This window comes from Montipora foliosa, chromosome 8 (assembly GCF_036669935.1).
Source record: "Montipora foliosa isolate CH-2021 chromosome 8, ASM3666993v2, whole genome shotgun sequence".
Classification (NCBI taxonomy): domain Eukaryota; kingdom Metazoa; phylum Cnidaria; class Anthozoa; order Scleractinia; family Acroporidae; genus Montipora; species Montipora foliosa.
The window spans coordinates 28600522-28620521 of record NC_090876.1 but is presented as its reverse complement, the minus strand read 5'-3'; the positions used below and the strand labels follow the sequence as shown (position 1 = coordinate 28620521).

The 20000-nt window shown below is 38.4% G+C and overlaps 1 protein-coding gene and 1 long non-coding RNA gene across 2 annotated transcripts in view; one reads left to right on the top strand and one right to left on the bottom strand.

The window, feature by feature from the left end:
* The first annotated feature begins 3717 nt into the window (after positions 1-3717).
* The window catches only part of LOC137967681 (uncharacterized), a 52576-nt gene continuing 36293 nt past the window's right edge, over positions 3718-20000 (top strand). The window contains exons 1-2 of the mRNA XM_068814208.1: positions 3718-3919; positions 16580-18744. Of these exons, the coding sequence (XP_068670309.1) occupies positions 3853-3919; positions 16580-18744 (2232 nt within the window). The 5' untranslated portion in view covers positions 3718-3852. The remainder of the gene's footprint in view (positions 3920-16579; positions 18745-20000) is intronic.
* Positions 9488-11547, bottom strand: LOC138013380 (uncharacterized). The gene is made up of 2 exons (XR_011125212.1): positions 11412-11547; positions 9488-10275 (listed from the first exon to the last, which is right to left on the bottom strand). It is a non-coding gene; the product is annotated as an uncharacterized lncRNA (long non-coding RNA).

Genomic DNA, 20000 nt, shown 5'->3' with positions numbered 1-20000 from the left:
GCTTTGTCTTTGGATTGCCCGTTCCCGTCTAGCCTCACACTGAATGAGAGGTTAGACGGGCAAAATCTTTTGCTTGGACCAGGGCGCTGGTTTGGACATCGAGTAATATGGGTCTATACGGAGGCCGGCAATCAACGAAAACATTTGGAGGTCACAGTGAAAGAGCTTACTGTTCGCTCATTAAATAAAATACGTGTATGAACAAATCTCCTAATGTACTTGAAACGTTTAAACTTCTGAGATTCATAGGGGTAGACATTTTTAGTTCTATGGGAATAGATTCCAGATTTTTGATGCTGCAAAGAAGAAGTAGTAGCACCATAATTATTACTTATACTTGGTCTATAGATATTAAAATTAGTCTCAAATCTGGTATTAAAGCTATGGATCTCAGAGGCTAGTGTAAGAGTTCCCGAAAATATTGCTGGGATGTTTGTGGGGTCACTTTTAATTTAATGAATAAAAAAGCTCAAAGAATCTGACCCACCCACCTTACATTGCGTGCCTTTGTTGTTGTTGTTGTTGTCCGGGAATTTGTAGCATCTACTTCCATAAATGGCCAAGTATCGCTCGAGAAAATTTTGAACAAAATTAAGTCAGGGAAATAACGAATGTTTTGAAGATCCTCGGGGGAGAATATTCTGTGAAATTAAATGGATTTCGATCAGAAAACTGCAGACTACCTTGCTATTTCGAGCGCTTCACAATGAAGCATGGAGATGCGTTTGTAGTAAATGCAAGAGGGAAAGACAGTTTACATGCGTGGTACCTGTGTGGTACGTTTGAAACGATGTCGCGCCACTGCCGTGTAGCACGACAAGCTCTGTCGTGCCACACGGCCGGCAGTAGCGCGACTTGGTTGCAAACGTTGTCCTACTACCGTGCCGAGATATGCATTTGAAGGGGGGCAGGGGGGATGCTCGTCGGAAATTTTGAATTAAACTCCTGAAGGCCTACTGTTAAAGGAGACCAATCTGGGCTTCTCCCAGGATTTTTTGACCCGTAAAAGAGACCATATTCTCCTTTGCGTGAAACCCTAAACGAGACTCTTACGGCTACATATGGCTTACATAATTATGATGGCGTTTTCCCCAGAACACCCCTTATTTGGACAACCCCTGGTCTATTTTCATTGTTTTCATAGTTCGACCGAAACAATTTCGACTTCTGAAACCAAGTCCTGCTAAGGTCTTGTCAGAGTCGTGCGAACTTAGCACGACACTAGCACGACGTTTGAAACAGGCCTAATTCCTTGTACAGAAGGGAGCGTCCGCACAAATCAAGAGGCAGTTTTGTAGAGGGCTGGGTTCAAGGTTGTCTATCGCAGAATGGGCCTTTAAGCTGAGGGTATAAAATTTCTTGAATATAAAATTACTGTTTTCTTATATGGGAGTACACCCTAATGAAATAAGTGATTAGATTGCAATGTGAAGTGCTAGTTTTGTACCCAATATGAACCATGTGAGCGTTAGCCCTACTAATGGTAATGGACCCACACAAGGACAGAGGGTGGAATTGAACCCATGACCTTTCAGTTAGATCACCGCTGCTCTGCCGACTGAGTTACAAGGTTAGAAGGGAGCAGGCCGTGGGAACTGAAGATGTTACAGTCACGGCAATGAACATGTACAAGTACAAGGAAGGGTTACGTTTTTACAAACGTTGGCCGTGTAGCACTTATATTTCAACAGACTTAACTGATTAGAGTCTAATATGAAGTCAGCTTGTCTCGTACCCCATATAAACCATGTGAGCGTTAGCCCCACTAATGGAAATGGGCCCACAAAAGGACAGAGAAAAATTCTGACCAGGGTGGGCATTGAACTCACGACTTTCAGGTTAGATCACCGCTACTCTACCGACTAATGTTAGGGTTAGGTTTACTGAAATAAGGTCAGTTAACCTCTTTTATCGGTAATACTTATCTTCGTTGAAAACCCAACTTGCTCTTTCATACTGTTTACTTACTTAAACTTGGAAATTCGTAAGCATATTCAAGAGAGGATAAGGTAAGCGAACAAATCCCCATGTCCAATATGTTTTTAGTTGCGCAAAGTTATTTTAAGTTCTCTTTTCCTCGCTGCATGAGCATATTTAAAATTTTATTACGTCATTACAATCAGGTGCCTCTAAAAATAGCTGCGTAGCTAAAATTAGAGTTTTAAAATAACCATCAGAAGAGGCTCATGCATATGTATGGTAATCCACAGGCTCCTCAAGCTGAAAATACGTGGTGTATGCGACAGTTTGTGTATATAGAGAATTGTATGGGAAAATCACCGATCGTAAAAAAATTGTTTAAATAACTATCTCATTTGAAATAAAGTTTTCCTACCTCAAATGTGTGACGAACTTGTCTCTTTTGCCAAGTTTCGAGCCATTCTGAAGCCGTTTAGTGAAGTCATCCGGAAGGCCGTTACTGAAATAATAGGAAGGCCGACCACTCCATCCATCGCAGGCCAGACCTCACTCCACAAATCGTTTTCTCCTCAACAGGAAAAGTCCCGAATCGCAATAAAAACAACAGTTCCATAAAGCCCAATAAATTTCACTCCAAATACGTGTGTTTCGGCGGCCGAAAGACTCGTAAAGAACGAAAACTTTGCCTGAAAATTCACCTCTTCGGCTTTCCTCAGAGGCTTGTGACCGGGCAGTCAACAACAGAAACTCGCAAGGTGGTTTCACCCTCAACTCTGATTGGTCCATTTGAATTTGACCGCGCGCTGGCAACACGACCGTTGTTGACTTGTGACCGGGCAGTCAATAACGGTCGTGTTGCCAGCGCGTGGGTAATCCGTTCTCTTACCTCATCCTCTCTTGGCATATTTGATTAATGCGTCTGCTTCGATTTTTGGGAAGAGAAATACCAAGCCTTCCACATCAAGACAGCGATGCAGCATTGTGTTGTATCATTACCAATGCTGGCATGACTTGTGCGAAAACGAATGGCTGCAGAAAGATGTAGCGGGCAAGCGGTTACAATTACCATTGTATGCGTTGCTATTGTTTCAGATCTTATTATTCGATATTGATATCTGAAGTACAACAACAAGAACAAAATAATAAAAGATTTTGTGGGAACGGCGAAACATTCTGGTTGAATTAATGCTAAATTTAACTGGATGATTCTTGATTCGGTTTGCTTTCAGAGTTGAAAATCTTGGTGCAACAGTTCAACGGAATAATCTGAGAGCAGTCACAGGCACAAATACACCATATAAAGCAATGAATTGCTTCACACTTTCTTTTGAAACCCATTCAGAACGTTTCCGTGGAAACTAGAGTGTCAATTTATCGATCAACAAACAGCCACCACTAAACAAACGGAAACTCATTGCGTAACATTGTCCAATAAAACGCTTGGTTTTGATTTAAAGGACAATTTTTCCTCCCAGATAATAAGGTTGATTTCAACGGCCATTGGTTTAAATGCTTTGTTTTCTGATAAATTAGTTCTAAAAACAGCACGAAAACTACCCTCTCTGTAAGACTTTGGATACACTCAGTTCGTATTAGTGTAGTCTATGTGTTAGTTGTGATACCATCGGTAACAAAGCTATTAACCCTCTTTCGCTCAGTTTGATAAAGCTGTTTCTGTGTAAACATGTTTGGCAGAAATTTGGAATGAATTGGTGACTGTTTCGATGGTAACGGTCACCTGTTATCACCTGTAAGTTGCGGTTGCCAATGGAGTTTCCATCAATCAAACAGAAAACCATAATTAAATGCCTTCATTGAAAACCGCTGTGCCAGTTGACCAGTGAGCTTCCCTATTTAGAGGATCGGAACATAAATGTCTTGTAAACCCAGAAGAATGTTGTCCCATTGTTGTCAAACCACCAAACTCTAGTAATGCGAGATTCACAGCTCTATATATGTTACTGTTTGGGTCTGCTCGTTTTATATCTTCGAAATCGAGGTAAGAATAATTCTCAGTGTTGTATCCTGTTGTAATTTATATTAACATAAGCCCGTGCACGGGTCTTAAAAGCAAGGACATATCTTCAGTACGATAAAACAATGATCGAAGTTGAATAAATTTGGGTTTAATCGATTGTTGTGTGATGTTCAGACAACATCGATGATGGAACTTTTGGCCTATTTATAGAAGACATCGGAGCGAGCTTCGGCCGATATCGTTATATTTCATCGAAAAGAAGTTCCAGGGAAACGCACTGAATTGTATTGATGAATAATACTGCTAAAATATTGTTGCACCATCTCCAATTAAAGATATTTATGAGCTGTTTTTCTGATGTTACTCGGTTCGTCTATAAAATAATTTTTTTACACATTTAGTGACTGAATTCCAAATTATAACATATATGCATCGCTAGTTTCGCAAATATATTTGTAAGGATCCGATCCATAAGGTATGAGAGATCCTTTGCTTAGAGCTTCCGTGCTTTTCACGAGCTTTCCGTTTCGAGTTCAAAGTCTCACAATTTGGAAACTCTGTCACACCGTAAATATGCAGCGAGGCAGTCATTTCAGAATTCATTATTTTATCCTTTGATCACTGTCAGGCTATGCTAATTTTTTCAGTCCTTTGATGGTTTCATTTAATAACAGAATTTATTTTAAGTTGGAGATTTGTTCATTTATTAAAGACATTTTTTTAAAATTACTTTTCTACTGGAGCTAGCCATAGAAACTCCTTTAAACTCGTGTAGCTCAATTCAAATCTAGCTTGTTCCTTATTTATGGAGATCTACCTTGAAAAGTAGTGTAATTTTGGACGTTAAAGTAAAAGAAATTTGCATCCTGACACAACCATGTAGGGTTTCGGATTAATTCCACAAATTTGTATTCAGTTCATTTAGCTTCGTGCAGAATACTTTGAATAAGTGGATTTTCAAGCTATTGGCGTGAGAAAGAGAGAGAAAGGTAGTAAACTCTAAAGAAACCGATGATGGAAGATGTGGTGGTGCCAGTTCAAACATTCCATATTTGTTGTAGAATACATTTCTTTTTTTTTTATTCAGTTGACAATTAAACTCATTTAGGAGGTCGACGGACAGAATTGAAAAATGTTCTACGAGACAGGTGAAAACATTGAAGTGTTTTTAAACCACAGAGGAGAAGTTTGTTTCGGCATTTTTTTCTGACACACTTTCTTTTTCATAATATGGAATATATATATTATAAGAATATCGAGGCTGAAATTTGCGAAATTTCAAGAATATTTTAAGCATAAACCTGAGGCTGAAATTGTGAAAAGAATATAATTTCGTGCGTTGAAAATCTGTAAATACAATACAATGATATGTTTTACTTAACTGTATGAAATTATTCCTTGCTCTAAACGGCAAAACTAGCCAGCAAACGAAACACTCTTTACTAGCGAAAGCCAAATGTTCAATGATGGGCGGTACATGTGATGTATTTGTGCAGTACAAAATATGTACAATGCAAAAAACATGAACAAAATTACCGCAAAATTTTCGCCATAGAGATCTGGACACCTAACACTTGAGGGTTCCCAATAGGGTTTTCGGGATCCGGGATCTGGCCTTTTTGGAGAGCGGGATTCGAGGTTCTAAACAAATATGAGAGCGGGATTCGGGATTCCGTTTTTGTACGGGACGCGGGATTTAGCGTTATTACGAAGTGGGATCCGGGAAATCGTCACTTAAAAGTCCCGAGATCCGGGATTTTCTGCAATGAAATTTTTAAAATAAGCTCAACTTTCGCCGTCGTCAACGACGGAAACAACCGGAAATTTAAGCTGAGCATTCTCCACCACGCTAGCACGTACCTTTTGTGACCCCTATGGCGTGATCTTTGGCCTTAATTAGATCCAGTTACACAAAGGCCTCGCGACCTTCGTTACCTGTAACCACATCACGTTTTTTACAAAAAGTGTCTCGTTTATGCTGTAGTGCATAGTCTAGAATTATACTCTGTGGTTTTCGAAAATGTCCTACAGCACCGACATCGCTGTTCGCGACACACATGATATTATTGGTTGTACGGCTCTTTTTTGTGAGAAGGGAAAAAGCGGAAATTCTTTCTTGCGGAAAGAGAAATTTCGGGCACAACTTCCGCGGAGTGTCAACTTCCTTCACGGAACGGTTTCCCGAATCGGAAGATTTATGAGGTGCAATAACAGAATTATATCCTAAGCCATTGTTGTTTTACTGAAAAGTCTGAAAACACGAAAGGCTAAAAACACTTAAAGTTATTATTTTAATGACTAGAGAGTTTAAGCTTCATTTATACGGCAAACGTGAAACGGGAGTGATCACCACGTGCCCATTTTCCGCCTGTTTCTCTCAGTGTTTGCCATTTTTGGCTTGACGGGAAGTGTTTTTATGCTAATTCGGAATGACCGTATACATCAGCACTCATATCACGGGCAATCATCACCGTTTCATAAAACATGATGTTTAACCTCTCTACTGCTTAATTAAATCTAAACAGAAACCCAAAAGGGTTGAAACGTGTAACGGCCCCTTGTGTGCTGGGAAACAAGCTTCTGAATATTCAATTTGCTAAGTACCATATTTGGAACAACAAGAGCGAGGGGTTTCCAAATATGGTACTTAGCACTGAAACATTCAACCAATCAGTTCGCACTGAATATTCGGAAGCTGTGAACGCGTGTTACACGTTTCAACACTTATGGGTTTCTGATCTAAACTTACAACCGAGTTTAACAAATTGAAAGCAAATAGACCATTTTCGAATTCCCATGGCTGGACTGGATCTAGCATGAAATGGAGGCTTGTGCGGGCAAATTAATTTCTGTGTGAAAAGATTTGCCCGCACTAGCCACCATTTTATGCTAGATCCAGTCCAGCCGTGAGAATTCGAAAATAGTCTATTGACCAGATTCAGTTCGACTAATAATGGACAATCATGCATCATTTCGGTTTCAAAACTGCGGATGCGGATGCTACAATTTAGATCAATTGGATCATGAACATTGGTGGAAAAGACTAACAATGCATATTCTAAATCAACTATAGTTTCATCGTAAATGCTCTTGTTTGTCGGGCATTTTAACTTGATCAAAATCAATAAACAATTGTTCATAGCAGTTTGTTTATTGTTTTTGAACAACTGTAGTTGAATTGACTTTGGACGTCATGCTCTGACGTCATGACCGGGGTCGGGATTGGCCGATAAAAGCGTTCAGGAGTTCGCGATGAAGGGGAATTTTTGGTCGGGATAGCGGGATTGAAGAACCCTATTCGGGACCCTGATACATCCTCAAACGGAAATGTCATAAGCTATAATTTAGAATATTACAAGAAAATTTTCAGGCTAAAATCGGAAAAAAAATAGGAATATTCAGCTTGGGCCGAAAATACTCTTCGGAGGCAGTGTGGCCCAGTGGTTTGGGCGCTTGCCTTGAGTTCCAGGGATCCGGGTTTAAGACCCGCTCTGACCACTGGTTGAATTTGTTCCTGGTAGTCCCTGGTTCAACTTCCCAGCTACACTTGTAAATAGCCGACTTGTTTGCCTCCGGCCAGTTGGGATTCTTAACAGTTGTTGTTGTTACGTTCTGTCTTTTCGTTAGTTGTGTTTCATTGGCCCTCAAAAACCCCTGTGGGGAGTGGTCAATTAAGAATGTATATAAAAGAAAGAGTGTATATCATTATGGGTTGCAATTAATTCAGTTTTTAGAATTTCATTTTCCATTTACATTAGGACTCATCTTAACTTGGTGGGTATTAGTTACGTTTGAAAGGAAGATTTCTCTTCAAGGATCGATATGATTTGCTAGTACTTCCCCCGCGTTAGTAGCTAAACAAACCACCGAAGCAAAGTGAAGATCGCGAGGAAAACTAGGAACTGTTCAAATAACTTAAGTTTAAATTAAGTTTAAGACATTTTCTCCCTTATCGGTTTTTTTGGCTTTCTTTTCTTATCTCTTGCCGTTTTTTTTTTACACCTAGCATTCAGTTGAGAAAATTTATCATAGTGGAAAAGCGCGCAAAGCGTTTTCTAGCGCGTTTATTTTTTCGGTGAAAAAAAAAGAAATAACACGAGCTGCTCGCTGCAAGGGTATCCAACGTTAACTTGAGATTCAGCAATACTTTAAAAACGACGTGGAAACGTTAGTTAAATTCTAAACTTGAAAACGTTTCGCCTTCCCGGCCTCTTCAGTTCTTAATATTGTTTAGGTTTCCGGATTTGTACCTTGGTCTCCCATGGGAGGCAGAACGTTAATTGTAGATGTTTGAATGTCAATTAATCCTTTTCAATTCTTGCGTGTGGTAAATACACGGTATTCCATTCTTCTTTCGCGTTCATACTCTTTCTTTCTGGGATTTTTCTGATATATTGCTTCTGTTATTTGTCTCATCATTGAGTCTCGGTGAAAAGTTCTCACGACGTTCATTGTGAATTGCTGGATATGGCCATTGTGCTCTTTTAGACAATGACTCCATAAAGGCGAGTTCTGTTCTTTCTCGTGTAATAACTTTTCCTCTCGTGTAGGCGTTGCGGGCTGTTTCTCCACAGTACTTGGTGTATTTAGTAATGTTGTTCCTCGAGCAATCACCTTTCCCCCTTGATGTGCACACGAAACAGTCTTCACGTCTACAGTTTCTCTCTTTCATGGGGTTGGATCTTTGTAGAAGGGACGTGATCGAAATTCCATTCTTCTCAACCACTTTTATCCTAAGTGTCGATTTATTGATCTCTTGCTGTATCGTTTTCTTTAGCTCTCCATTGGGTGTGGCAGGGATGAACAGTACTGAATCGTAGTTTCCTTTCCCATACCACTCTTGTGCCTTTGAAGAGGCCGGGAAGGCGAAACGTTTTCAAGTTTAGAATTTAACTAATTAATAACACGCTCAAGACGTGGAAACGACCATGTTCAAAGTACATGGGTACTTTTAACAGAAAATGAAGAGACTAACAGGTAGAGTGGAGGGCTGAAAGTGATCTTCAGATGTCCCAAAACTGGTAGGAAAAATCACAGTGTGGAAAAGAGATAACGTTTTGCACAAGCACTACACTGTTATTTTCAAGGAGTAGATTTAACTCCAAAAAGGGAGTAAAAAAAAAAGGTACAAAACGACTCCATTTTTGGAGTAAAATTCACTCCGGTATTGCTTACTCCGCTTTTGGAGTAAAATTTACTCCTATATCTTTTACTCTTTTGTCGGGGTAAAATTTACTCCTCTATTGTTTGCCCCTCCTCTGGTGTAAAATTCACTCCAATACAAGAGTAAACTTTATCCTTCTATTGGAGTGAATTGAACTCTTTAAATGGAGTTCAATTTACCCTCGACAGAGTTAAATTAACTCCAAAACTGGGGTGAGACAAAAAGGTACAAAACCACTCCTTTTCAAGAGTGAAATTTACCCTCTTAAACTTTACTCCCCTTGTCAGAGTAATATTTACTCTTTCTACAGAACACATTCACCCTCAATAGATCTCCTGTACCTTCATTTACAGTCAGATTTCTCATAACCATAAAAAGTTAATTTTTTTAACATTATGTAAAGAAAACACCAGGTTTACAATGAAGCATCTAATACTGGTAATTTTAATCACAAGACAAAACTACAATGTATACACATACAAATACATCGCAATAATAAAATGGCAATCAGCTGAATGTGTTCTTGCCTTAAACAAAGATAAATTGAGTGGTATGTGTTTTGATTACAGATTGCAACAATGGCTGCAAAATCTAACTTCAATTACAAAAACTAAAGCATACAACATACTTGGATAAATGTGACTCAGTATAACAAAATGGGTCTTATGTACATGTAATACAAGTCAGTTCTTACAGAAAGAAGTGAAACGTAAAAAAAAAAATGGAACATGCCTTGGATAACTGATGCAAAAATTTTGCCATCATTGAACTTTACCGATGTGTTCATTTTTTCTCCAACAGAATTGTTTCCAAAAGGAAAAAATTCAGAACTTAAGTTGATAATTTACATTAAGAAAAAAGTAAAAACTTTTTGTTTCCAAAAAGAAGAAAAAAACCCTAAGATTAAGCTGATAATTAAGTATGCTCCCATCAAAACAATTATAGCAAATGAAAGTTCTAACAAAACCTTGCTTTCTGCCACAAGGTAAATGTCTCTGGTTCAATTAGTGTGCCAGAAGCTAGCAACAATCCTTGCAAATGTTGCTTTTAGAACCTCTCCATAGATGATACATGTAGTGGTATGTACTGTATGTTGCAAGAAGAAGGCATCCTCTTGGCTTGCCTCAGCACTTTCTGTAACCAACTCTCTGCCCAAACTTTCCAGCAATCTTTTAATGAACCAATTCCCAGCTGTCCCCACCTCCAATTTGAACTGTAAATCAACAAACAAATATAGTGAAAAGTTTCTTGGAAAAAAATAATTCAACCAAAAATTATTACTGCTACTTACAGATAAAAGATGTCATAAGAATTTCATCCGGATAAGAACACTCAATATCACATGTCCAAAAAAAAAAAAAGGCTGGTAATAATAAAGCTGATTATTTCTAAGGTGTATGACAACTGCAGACTGCCTACAAATAGTGATTTTAAACACCCATTTTAACTAAAACGTTTAGCTTTCAATAACAGTGAGTTACGGTTAGTTTGGGGTCTGCACTCTACAAGTGTCAGACAATGTCACTTGTGTTATAATGTAAGTGTTTGAAAAGCAGACTCGTCAAACTTTGGCTCTCTTTTCTTTTAACGCCAATAATAACAATCTCATGCAGGCATTAACATACTATTTGCATTGAATACTATAGTTTAAATGACAGCTGAAGCTTTCTGCTTTCTGTCATCATGTCATTTGCGGTGAGAGCACTCTAATACCAAATCATTTGCTTAACCATTTGATCTAAAGCTTCATTATTCTTGTGAAATACATACCATTTTGCTAATTAAAAGCACTTAAGCCAAATTAAATATCCTTGCCTGACAAATTTGGGACTTCAAGGTGCATGTAAACGGTTTGAATTCTACATAAGCTTACATTAAATTGTCATTTTTGAAGACAATAAGGCCCGACTCAGACGCCATACTTTTCATGAGCCGAACTTAATACATGAAAAGTTCGACGTTTGACTCAATTAAGAACGGCTATTTTAACTTGGAATGGCTCAGGCGTTCTTTTCGCCTGGCCTAGATGGGAATTCGGCTTTAGCATGGCCGTGGATCGGCTTTGATTTCAGACGTCGAACGTTTCATGTGCCGAACTTCATGATCATGCATAAACCATGTTTTGCCTTCTACATGAAAATCGCTGACAAAATCAATTGGTTTTCTTGGTAATGGCTTTGGAACTGCTGTGGAGGGGCCAGTTAAGTTCGACTTCTGAATCAACAGGCGTACTTTTGTTAATTTGTGTCGGTCGAACTCGAATTAAGTTCGGCTCATGGAAAGTACGCAGTGTGTGAATCGGGCCTAAGGCATCAAATATTATCTGCTCATAGTTCAGTTAACGCTTACCTTTTTGCTTGAGTTGTTGTAAGCATTCCCTTGCTTTGTATCAGCATTTAAAGAGTAAACAAACGAAAAACTCGTCAGCACAAATTGTGATCGTTGATTCAAACTCGAGTAAAACCGCCGAAAGACCCGCCGAAAGACAGGTCTCAAAAACCGCTGATTGGCTAAGGTTGCCTTTCAAGGACGCGTGCGCAAGAAGGTAACCACTGACTCATTGTTCACTGGCGAAAAACATGGCTGCCATCGGGTGTTTATCCGATCTCCGTCGATAAAAAAAGACCTTTTTCAGGCCAGTAAAACGGACGAATGTTTTGACTGCATAGTGCGTTTTTATGCCAGTGAGATTCTCTTTTTAGTTGTGGGCCACCGTACTTTTTAGCCAACAGTTTATCAATTTCAAGGTCAACGCGAGTCCAGGTTGCTGTGACAGTGTTTGAGTGGAAATTTGTTTGTGGAGTTTACCGGCTAATGGATTACCATCTTGATTTCAATTCATGCGTTTATCTTTTAAAAAGTGGAGCAAAAAATATATCACTAAATTTCCAAATGGTTTCTCTTTCGACTAAATATTTGCACACTGTTTCCGCGGGGGCCCGCATCTAGCAGAAAATGTTAAGATTTTTGCATTTTTCTTCAAAATTAAGTTGTTAAAAAAATTTATTAAGACGGAGGAAAAAAAAGAAATGCATGACGTCCCTGAAAAGTTAGAAATGTATTTCAGTCGTTCAAAGATAAATTTTAAAGTGAATTTAGCACCAATGTCATACATAACATGCCATATAAGCACCTTATATTGGGTACACTAGAAGGAAACCTTTTAGTTGCAATTATATTTTGCTATAGTCATTTCAAGCAAATGCCAATCGTTTGCTTCCCTCCAAATTATAGAAATAAACATAGATTAGGTTAAGTCTGAATAGCCAAAACAACAATACCGGTATTCCAAGTTGAAAATTTGATTCAGAAATCCAGCTCACTAGCAGGGGGGATTTTACTGTAACAAAATATTACTACAGCTAATAATACACTTTCAACACATTGTAGTGGGTTAATGTGACAACAAAAATAATTAATCAAGAATTGGTTTTATCTTCCAGCAATAAAACAGCAGGATATAACATTAGGTATCTTCAAAGTTTAGAAAACTTGTTGAAGGTAATTCAGTGCTATTATCCAAAACAAATTTCATTCTGGCCTACTAAATACTTCCAGAGCAATAGATTATTTAACCTCTCTTTGTGGACTCTGGTTGCAAGACAGTGGTTTCAATAATTTAAATCCCCTTCCATTAGATTTAACTTTTAAAAAACTTCATAACTTCATATTCATGTAATAATTGTTCAAAGTCATTGAGAAAAAGCATACAAAGCTACATTTGAAAGGGGCGTAATCCCATGTTGGAGTTTTCTGGAGAAGACTTTCGCAGAAATAACTGCTGTTACCTTTCCATATGGAAAAAATATTTCAACATTAGGTGCAATGAATTTTTAGCAATTGCTTTAAAGAATACTAATCATTCCTACCATTTCCAAGGATGAATAAATTAAAGTTGAATGCAGTAAGTGTAAGAAGTAAAAAAAAGTGGCATATTTTTCAAAATGTAATATATTTCCATTCTTGATTTAGTCCCTGCATAGTATTAAACAATGGTGGTAAAGTAAACAAACTGCCCCAAGGGGGGCTCCCCTACGAAAATGACAGGGGTTCTTTTTGTTCCCTTTTTGGAGAAAAAAATGTGGATTTGTACTGCTTATGATGCTGAGACCAAACAGCTGGTGAAGTTGCTGCAGTTCATTTAAGGCTATCAATCTGAAAAATGACTGGAACTGTAAGACAATTTGGTACATGAGCAAATAACTTTTACTGATGAATAATGCATAAGTAAAAGTTATTTGCCAGTCATTTGTCAATTTAGAACTGGTTCCTCTAAGGGGTCAGATTTCTTTAGCCTACATCCACAAAACAGAGTTCTGTTACCTTTAAGGGTTGTTTTTTAAAAAAATCCAATAAGTGGCCTGCCATTTTTATAGGGAAAATCCCTCCTGAGCAAACTGCATCCTCATGTTTGGATTCCCATTGATTTAATGACTTTAATGATGTAGGCAAATTTGTTCTACAATATATACTCAAATACCATTATAGTCTTTATAGTTTACTCCTTGAGCCACCAGCTTCAACTTTGATACTTTACTCTAAAAGCCAAAGCAATGCAAAGCAAAGCATGGTGGAGGTGATGATTAATCACTTGTTTTGGTTCAAATGAAGAAAAAGAAAGTCAAACTAACAATAGCACTTTAACCCTTTCACCCCTAAACCGGCCATACTTAGCATTTTACTCTGTCTAACACCAGACGATTTTACTTGTCAATGGGGAATCCCCAGGAGTCAATGGGTTAATCACTCACTAAAAAATGTCCCAATAAAATATTATGTTCCACTAACGACCAAAACTGTACTAATAATTTGAATTACAGCCAAGGTCTGTCAAATTTCCATCTGAGTTACCTGACAGCTCTTACAGTACTTCTCAACATAAAGAAAATAAATTCTGTGGACTTAAACATTCCCAAATAGAAATGTTGTATATTCCAAATATTGTTACGTAAACTCTTCAAGATTTACTTGCTTCAGGAATTTCAAATCAATGAATATTTGGAATAATTTTCCTGGACTCCTGCAAACTATATGCATTTTTTAATGGTTTGCCCTTTAAAAGTAACACTCAGAAATAATAATGCAAATACAACTGAGGCTGTTTTGCCTTATCTACAAGACAAGACAACAATATCCTTTATTCAAACACAATCAATATTAAAGCAATAATACATGCTTGTGGGGTCATGTGCTAACTATAATAAAGATACACTACAGGAAATAAAAGCTTAAAACTAACTATGTGACAGACATAGGATATCTACACGTAAGGGATAAGAAAAATAAATCAATTGCTATCTAGAGATCTTATTGCAAATACACCAAAAGGTAACGGTTGATTGACAAGTTCCTTGTGCAAAATGGTAGAGCATGTTTGAAGTCCATCAGGACCAAGAAGAGAAGTTATGATAAAAACTCTAAACATATTTTTTACCAAAATTATTTTACTGCCATCAAACCCAATGATACCTTATGCATGAGACACTGTTTCTAGCTGCAGCTCCAAATCACATAATATATTAATAAATTTCGCCATCTAAGAAAAGAACAAACATGTGGGGTGTAACCAAAAAAAGTCCAAGGCAATAATGCTTCCTTTCAGCCTTTTCAGAAAAAACTATCCACTGTCAACCATACTTGACTCAAAACAGATTCCTTGATCCAACAACACATGACAGTCCCCTAAAAACCAAAATTACATCATTAATGCTTCCAGAAAATAACAGTCTAAAAAAAAAAAGATTTGCAAAACAGTCACGAACCTGAATCTATAGAGATCTATATACATCTGTACCTACACTTCTGTTCTTCCAAACATTATTTTAACTCACATGGATTTTGATTTTGATTTTAAACTCAAATTAATTGCAAATCCATAACTTGGTAACTACTTGAACGCAAGGATCGTTGAGTTGTGACTGCTAAAAAGTACAATAACTTAGACATTCACCAGAAAAGGGAATATAAATGACCTTAAAATCGAATCCAGTTTATTTTCACATCAAAAGAGAGCAGCGTACAAAGATAAATGGACGATATTAAAGCATTTCTTAACGTGAAATTACAATCATGATGTAGCTATAAAGCTAGACGAACGCTAAGCGGAAAAACAAAATTGTAAATTATTACTCACTAATTGGTTTGCGAAGTCATCTTTTGCACACGATCCGACTTAGTCTCGTCACTCTCGCCATTATATGAACTTCATGCAGTCGCTCCTTTCGGTTTAAATCCACAACAACACTTTTAGGAAGTGTTTTCTCAAGACCATTGGAACGAAAAAAAAGTCATTTTTGATATTTTCTTGTGGAAAAAACAACGTAAACGTAGTCCACATCTCAAGCTTATCAAGCCATGGGCAGCTTTAACAAACGAGAAAAACAGAGTCCGGTTCATCTTCCACTAGCAGCGAACATTTACACGAGAAGGAACCAGATAAGGGACAATATCTTTTGGATAACAACCGCCGATCTCTCTAAACTTCGTACAGAGGTAAACTAGAAATGTCGAAGGCGCAACTCAACCGATTATTAAAACTTGAACAAATGTACGAGCGGCCTGGTGAGAGGTTAAATTACGTGGGGAAATCTCATTTGTCGTCCGCCATTTTGAAACATTGATGGCGGGAAATAAGTGAGCATGCTCAGTGGTTTTTGAGACCTGTCTTCCCGCCGAAATCAGAAAAGGGCTGCAACGGTGACTGCTGACAAAACGGCTCACTAGTTTCCAGTCTGTTCTCTAGTGTGTTATCCAATATGGCGGAAATGATGGCGGAGGATAACGATCTTTCTTTCTTACCGCGTCGTCCAATTAAAACGAAAAAACCAGCAAGATTCAGAGCGGCCTCGTCGTATTAACCCTCACTAAAATGTGGAAAGATACCGGCCTTCATTAACAGGGTTCTAATCCTGTAAAGCTGTTGACTTGGAGGGCAGTATACTTTACTCTTAATTAGTGGAGTACTACAGCTGGTATTAAATAAGAGGCGACGGTACATTTTACTGCGTTTAATTTTTAACTCCACTTTTTCACTCCAACTCCTCAAAATCAAAGAATTAATCGGTGGATTTCAAAAAAATAAAACAACCCCAATTCCACATCTTAGAATGGATAAACTTAAATTTACTCTACAAAAATACATAGGAGTAAAATCCTCTTCTACTTTTTTTCTCAGAAAGTAAGTGGGGTAGACTTTACTCAGTATCCCGACAAATAGGAGTAAAGTTAACTCCAGCATATTATATTACTCTGTAGGGAGAGTAAAATTTACTCTAGTAAAGTCATTGCCTTTGAATATTAACTAGTAAGAGTAAAAATTACTCTTGGTGGAGTTAAATTAACTCCTCTTAGGAGTACATTTTACTCCGCTTTATTTTACTCCACTTTTTCACTCCAGCACTGGAGTGAAATTGACTCTTTGAAAATAACTGTGTAAATTTTATCGCCTGTATCAAATTAACTTAGTGAATGAAACAACTGAGTGATTCGGTAAAGGTGTACAATTTCTTTCATTTCAGATGAAACACATTCATGTTTCACATTTGGTGGAGGGTCGATGGATTTGGAACCCCTGACAATCACTCTTGAGCTAGAGTATGGCAATGCCGCCGGCAGTTCCACATTTTTTAGAGAGGTTGGCGACCATGGAAAGAAATGTAAAGCCTCGAATATCAAGAGACGAGGAAAGTCATCATCAAGAGGATTTCCAAATATCTTGAAGCCATTGAACGAAGGCAAGAGATCCCTAAAATATGAAACGCACAATTCAAAATTGGAGAGCGTTGCTTGGAGGGCACTGACATCGCATTTTCGTTTTGAACGGCGACAATTTTTCTTTACATTGGCCCCAACGAAAGCATTTGCTAATCTGGCTGTTAATTCAGCAAAACATTTGGCAACTTTCCTTGTGTTGATCTATTTTCTTATCAGTTCTTTAACCGCCGTCTTGAGATGGGAAAGTTCAAGAACGAAAAGAAATGTCAGGCTTTTCGGTAGAAGTTCCACGGAACCTGCTTTCTCTATTTTACCGTTCTTCAGCAAAACTTATGGAACGCTCTTTTTTCTGTTATCTCTCTCAGCTATCGGCAGCTCTTCGTCGATTTCTAAAATTATGGTGCCTTCTTCAGCTTCAGCATCATATAGCATTGGGTGCACAAATTTAACTCAGTCAACACATCTGGACAGTTCTAAATTGAATGTCAGCTACTTTTCGTCGTGGGTGAGGACAGTATCTGCTGCAACCTCAACCGCAATCTCAAGGAAGTCATCGTACATTCATCAAGACAAGTCAGGTGCTACACATTGCATCATCACAGCCGACAGTATTTCATCGTTTAGTTACCTCGCAGTACAGTCAACACATTCGTCATCGCCATTTTCTTCTCATTCAATCATGTCCCGTTTTACAAGTATGAATAGCACATCGTATCTTTCTCATTCTCCAAATCTGGATGGATCGAAAGTATCGTCAATAACTACAACTTTTCTTCCTGAAGCCACGTCTCAAAAAACCATGGACGTAGCAGCACCAGGTCAATATGTTGCATCAGCGCCATCTGCTGTTACATCAACTGCGTCCCTTTTACTATCAACATCATTATCCGTGTCATCTTTCCTGCCATCAGCATCATCCTCGCTTACACCAGTAGTGTCATCGTCTCATTTGTCATCAATATCACAGCTATCATCTTTCTTATCTGTAACATCAATATTTACGTCATCAACATCTTCATCGTCGTTCGTTTCGTCATGGCCACCTCAATCATTGTCAATACCACTGCTTCCTTTGTCATTCTTTTCACCAACACAGCTATCTTTGTCAACAGAATCGTTGTTTCCAGAATCATTAACAATTTTATCAATTTCAGTACCTCCCCTGCCCATGTTTTCTTTAATGTCTTCACAATTGGCCGCCGGGCGCAGCACAGTGAACAATTTATCGGATGTATCAACGACATTCCATCTGTTTTCAACAATTCCAAGCCACATTTACTCGCAACAAAATACTCCCCCTCGAGTGCTGCCATCATCGTCTTCATCTTCGGTGTTTCAATCATTGACAGTACGATCACCGCTATTACTGGGACCATCATCATGGCCATCTTTACTATCAGCATCGACGCCAATATCGTCTATACCACCATCAGCATCTTCGTCGCTTGCATTATCTGCGTCAGTAATACTGCTTCCCTTGTCATCGTTTTCATCAACAAGACTATCATCGCTATCATTGCTATCATCACCATCGTCACAAACATCATTGACAACCTCATTCACTTCATCGTCTTCCCTGCCCAAATTGTCTCTAAGGTCTTCACTATCGGCCTCTGAGAGCAGGACGGTAAACACTGCCCCAGATGTATCAGCGGCATCTTCTCTTCTCCTAACAATTCCAAGTCACTCTTCCGCCTCGCAACTGCAGACTCCTCGAATGTTTCCTCGCAATAGTTCAAAAACTATTTATTTGAGAACTCAAACAACTCACCCCCTGACATCAAAAGTCTCCCTACATGACCAAGTCCTTTCTGTTTCTTCCTCAATAATACATAACCACCCAACTACGTCGGACAAAAGAAGGATAATTCTGCTTAACTTTTCGTTGATAAACGAAGACTACCACAGAGATCTATCAAATGGCAGCTCAATTCGGCACATCAACATGTCTCAGAGAGTCAGCTCCACGGTATGCCTCTTTGAATATAAATAGGGGGTTTAAGCAAAGACGACGGCTACGACAGCGACAACGCCACAAAGAAAGAACTTTATTGGTTTAAAAAGGAAAAATACTCGTGCAGCACGAATTTCCATGCATTTCTTTGCCGTACTCCACAAAACAACAACGCTTGAAATCACCAAATTTTAGGTTTTGATGACAACGTGACCATGTAACGATGAACCATTCATTTTCTATTTTTATTTAAAACCGTTCGTAACCACCAGTTACAGGATAGTTGGCACATCTTGTACCAGGTGAATTAGGCGGAATAGTCGTGAAATACCTGCTATAGCACTAAGTTATATTTTGGAGTGAAGATTCATTGACCTTGCCGTTGTCCTTGCTTAAACTCCCCAATATCTTTTTCAGCATTTTCGTGACACAGATTCCATACCTTACCAATTCAAACTAGAAATACAAAAAAGTGTGTATAATCCCTCCCCTAGGAAGATATCAAATGCTTCAATCAATTCTTTCTCGGAAGGGTCCATTATACTGTATTTGTACTTTAATAGAGAACTGTGACGTAAGTAACGACGAAGGCGACAGCAACGAGGACGTCATCTCGAAATACAAATTCGCGTTATTGTAATGGCTTGGAGACTATTTCAACTCTTTTAATATAAAATGGTGTGGTAGGTCCTCAAGAATGACACTGGTCGGAAAGGCGCTTAATTTAGGGGAGAAAATGGCCGATTTTATACCAGAGACGCATATTAATTTGTCCAGACGAATTATGCGTCTCTCGTGTTATTCTTCTAGCAAGACGCATTATCCGTCTGGACGGACTTGGGCAAACATTTGCTATTCGTTCAGATGGATAATGCGTCTTGTGAGCGTCATTACACTAGAGACGCATAACCAGACGAACAACAAATGTTTGCCCGACGTTCGTCCAGACGGATAATGCGTCTCTGGTTTTTAAAAAACGGCCACTGAATTAAAATTATCTCCAATTGCTGACGTCCTTCATATAACCTCAAGTCTGGCTATTTCATGTTGCTGTTTTGCAAACGACGGCAAAGAAATGGAAAAAAGTGAAAAACGCACGTACAGGGTGTGCAAAGCTATTATTTTTGCCCACTTATAATACGCAAATTTGTGACGTTCTCGTTGCTGTCGCCGTTGTCGTTGCTTACGTTCCCTTGATACCATATCCAGTCCTCCAACAACTTACTCTTAAAAAGGTTCGCTGAAGACTTGATCACATATTTCACTGAGGT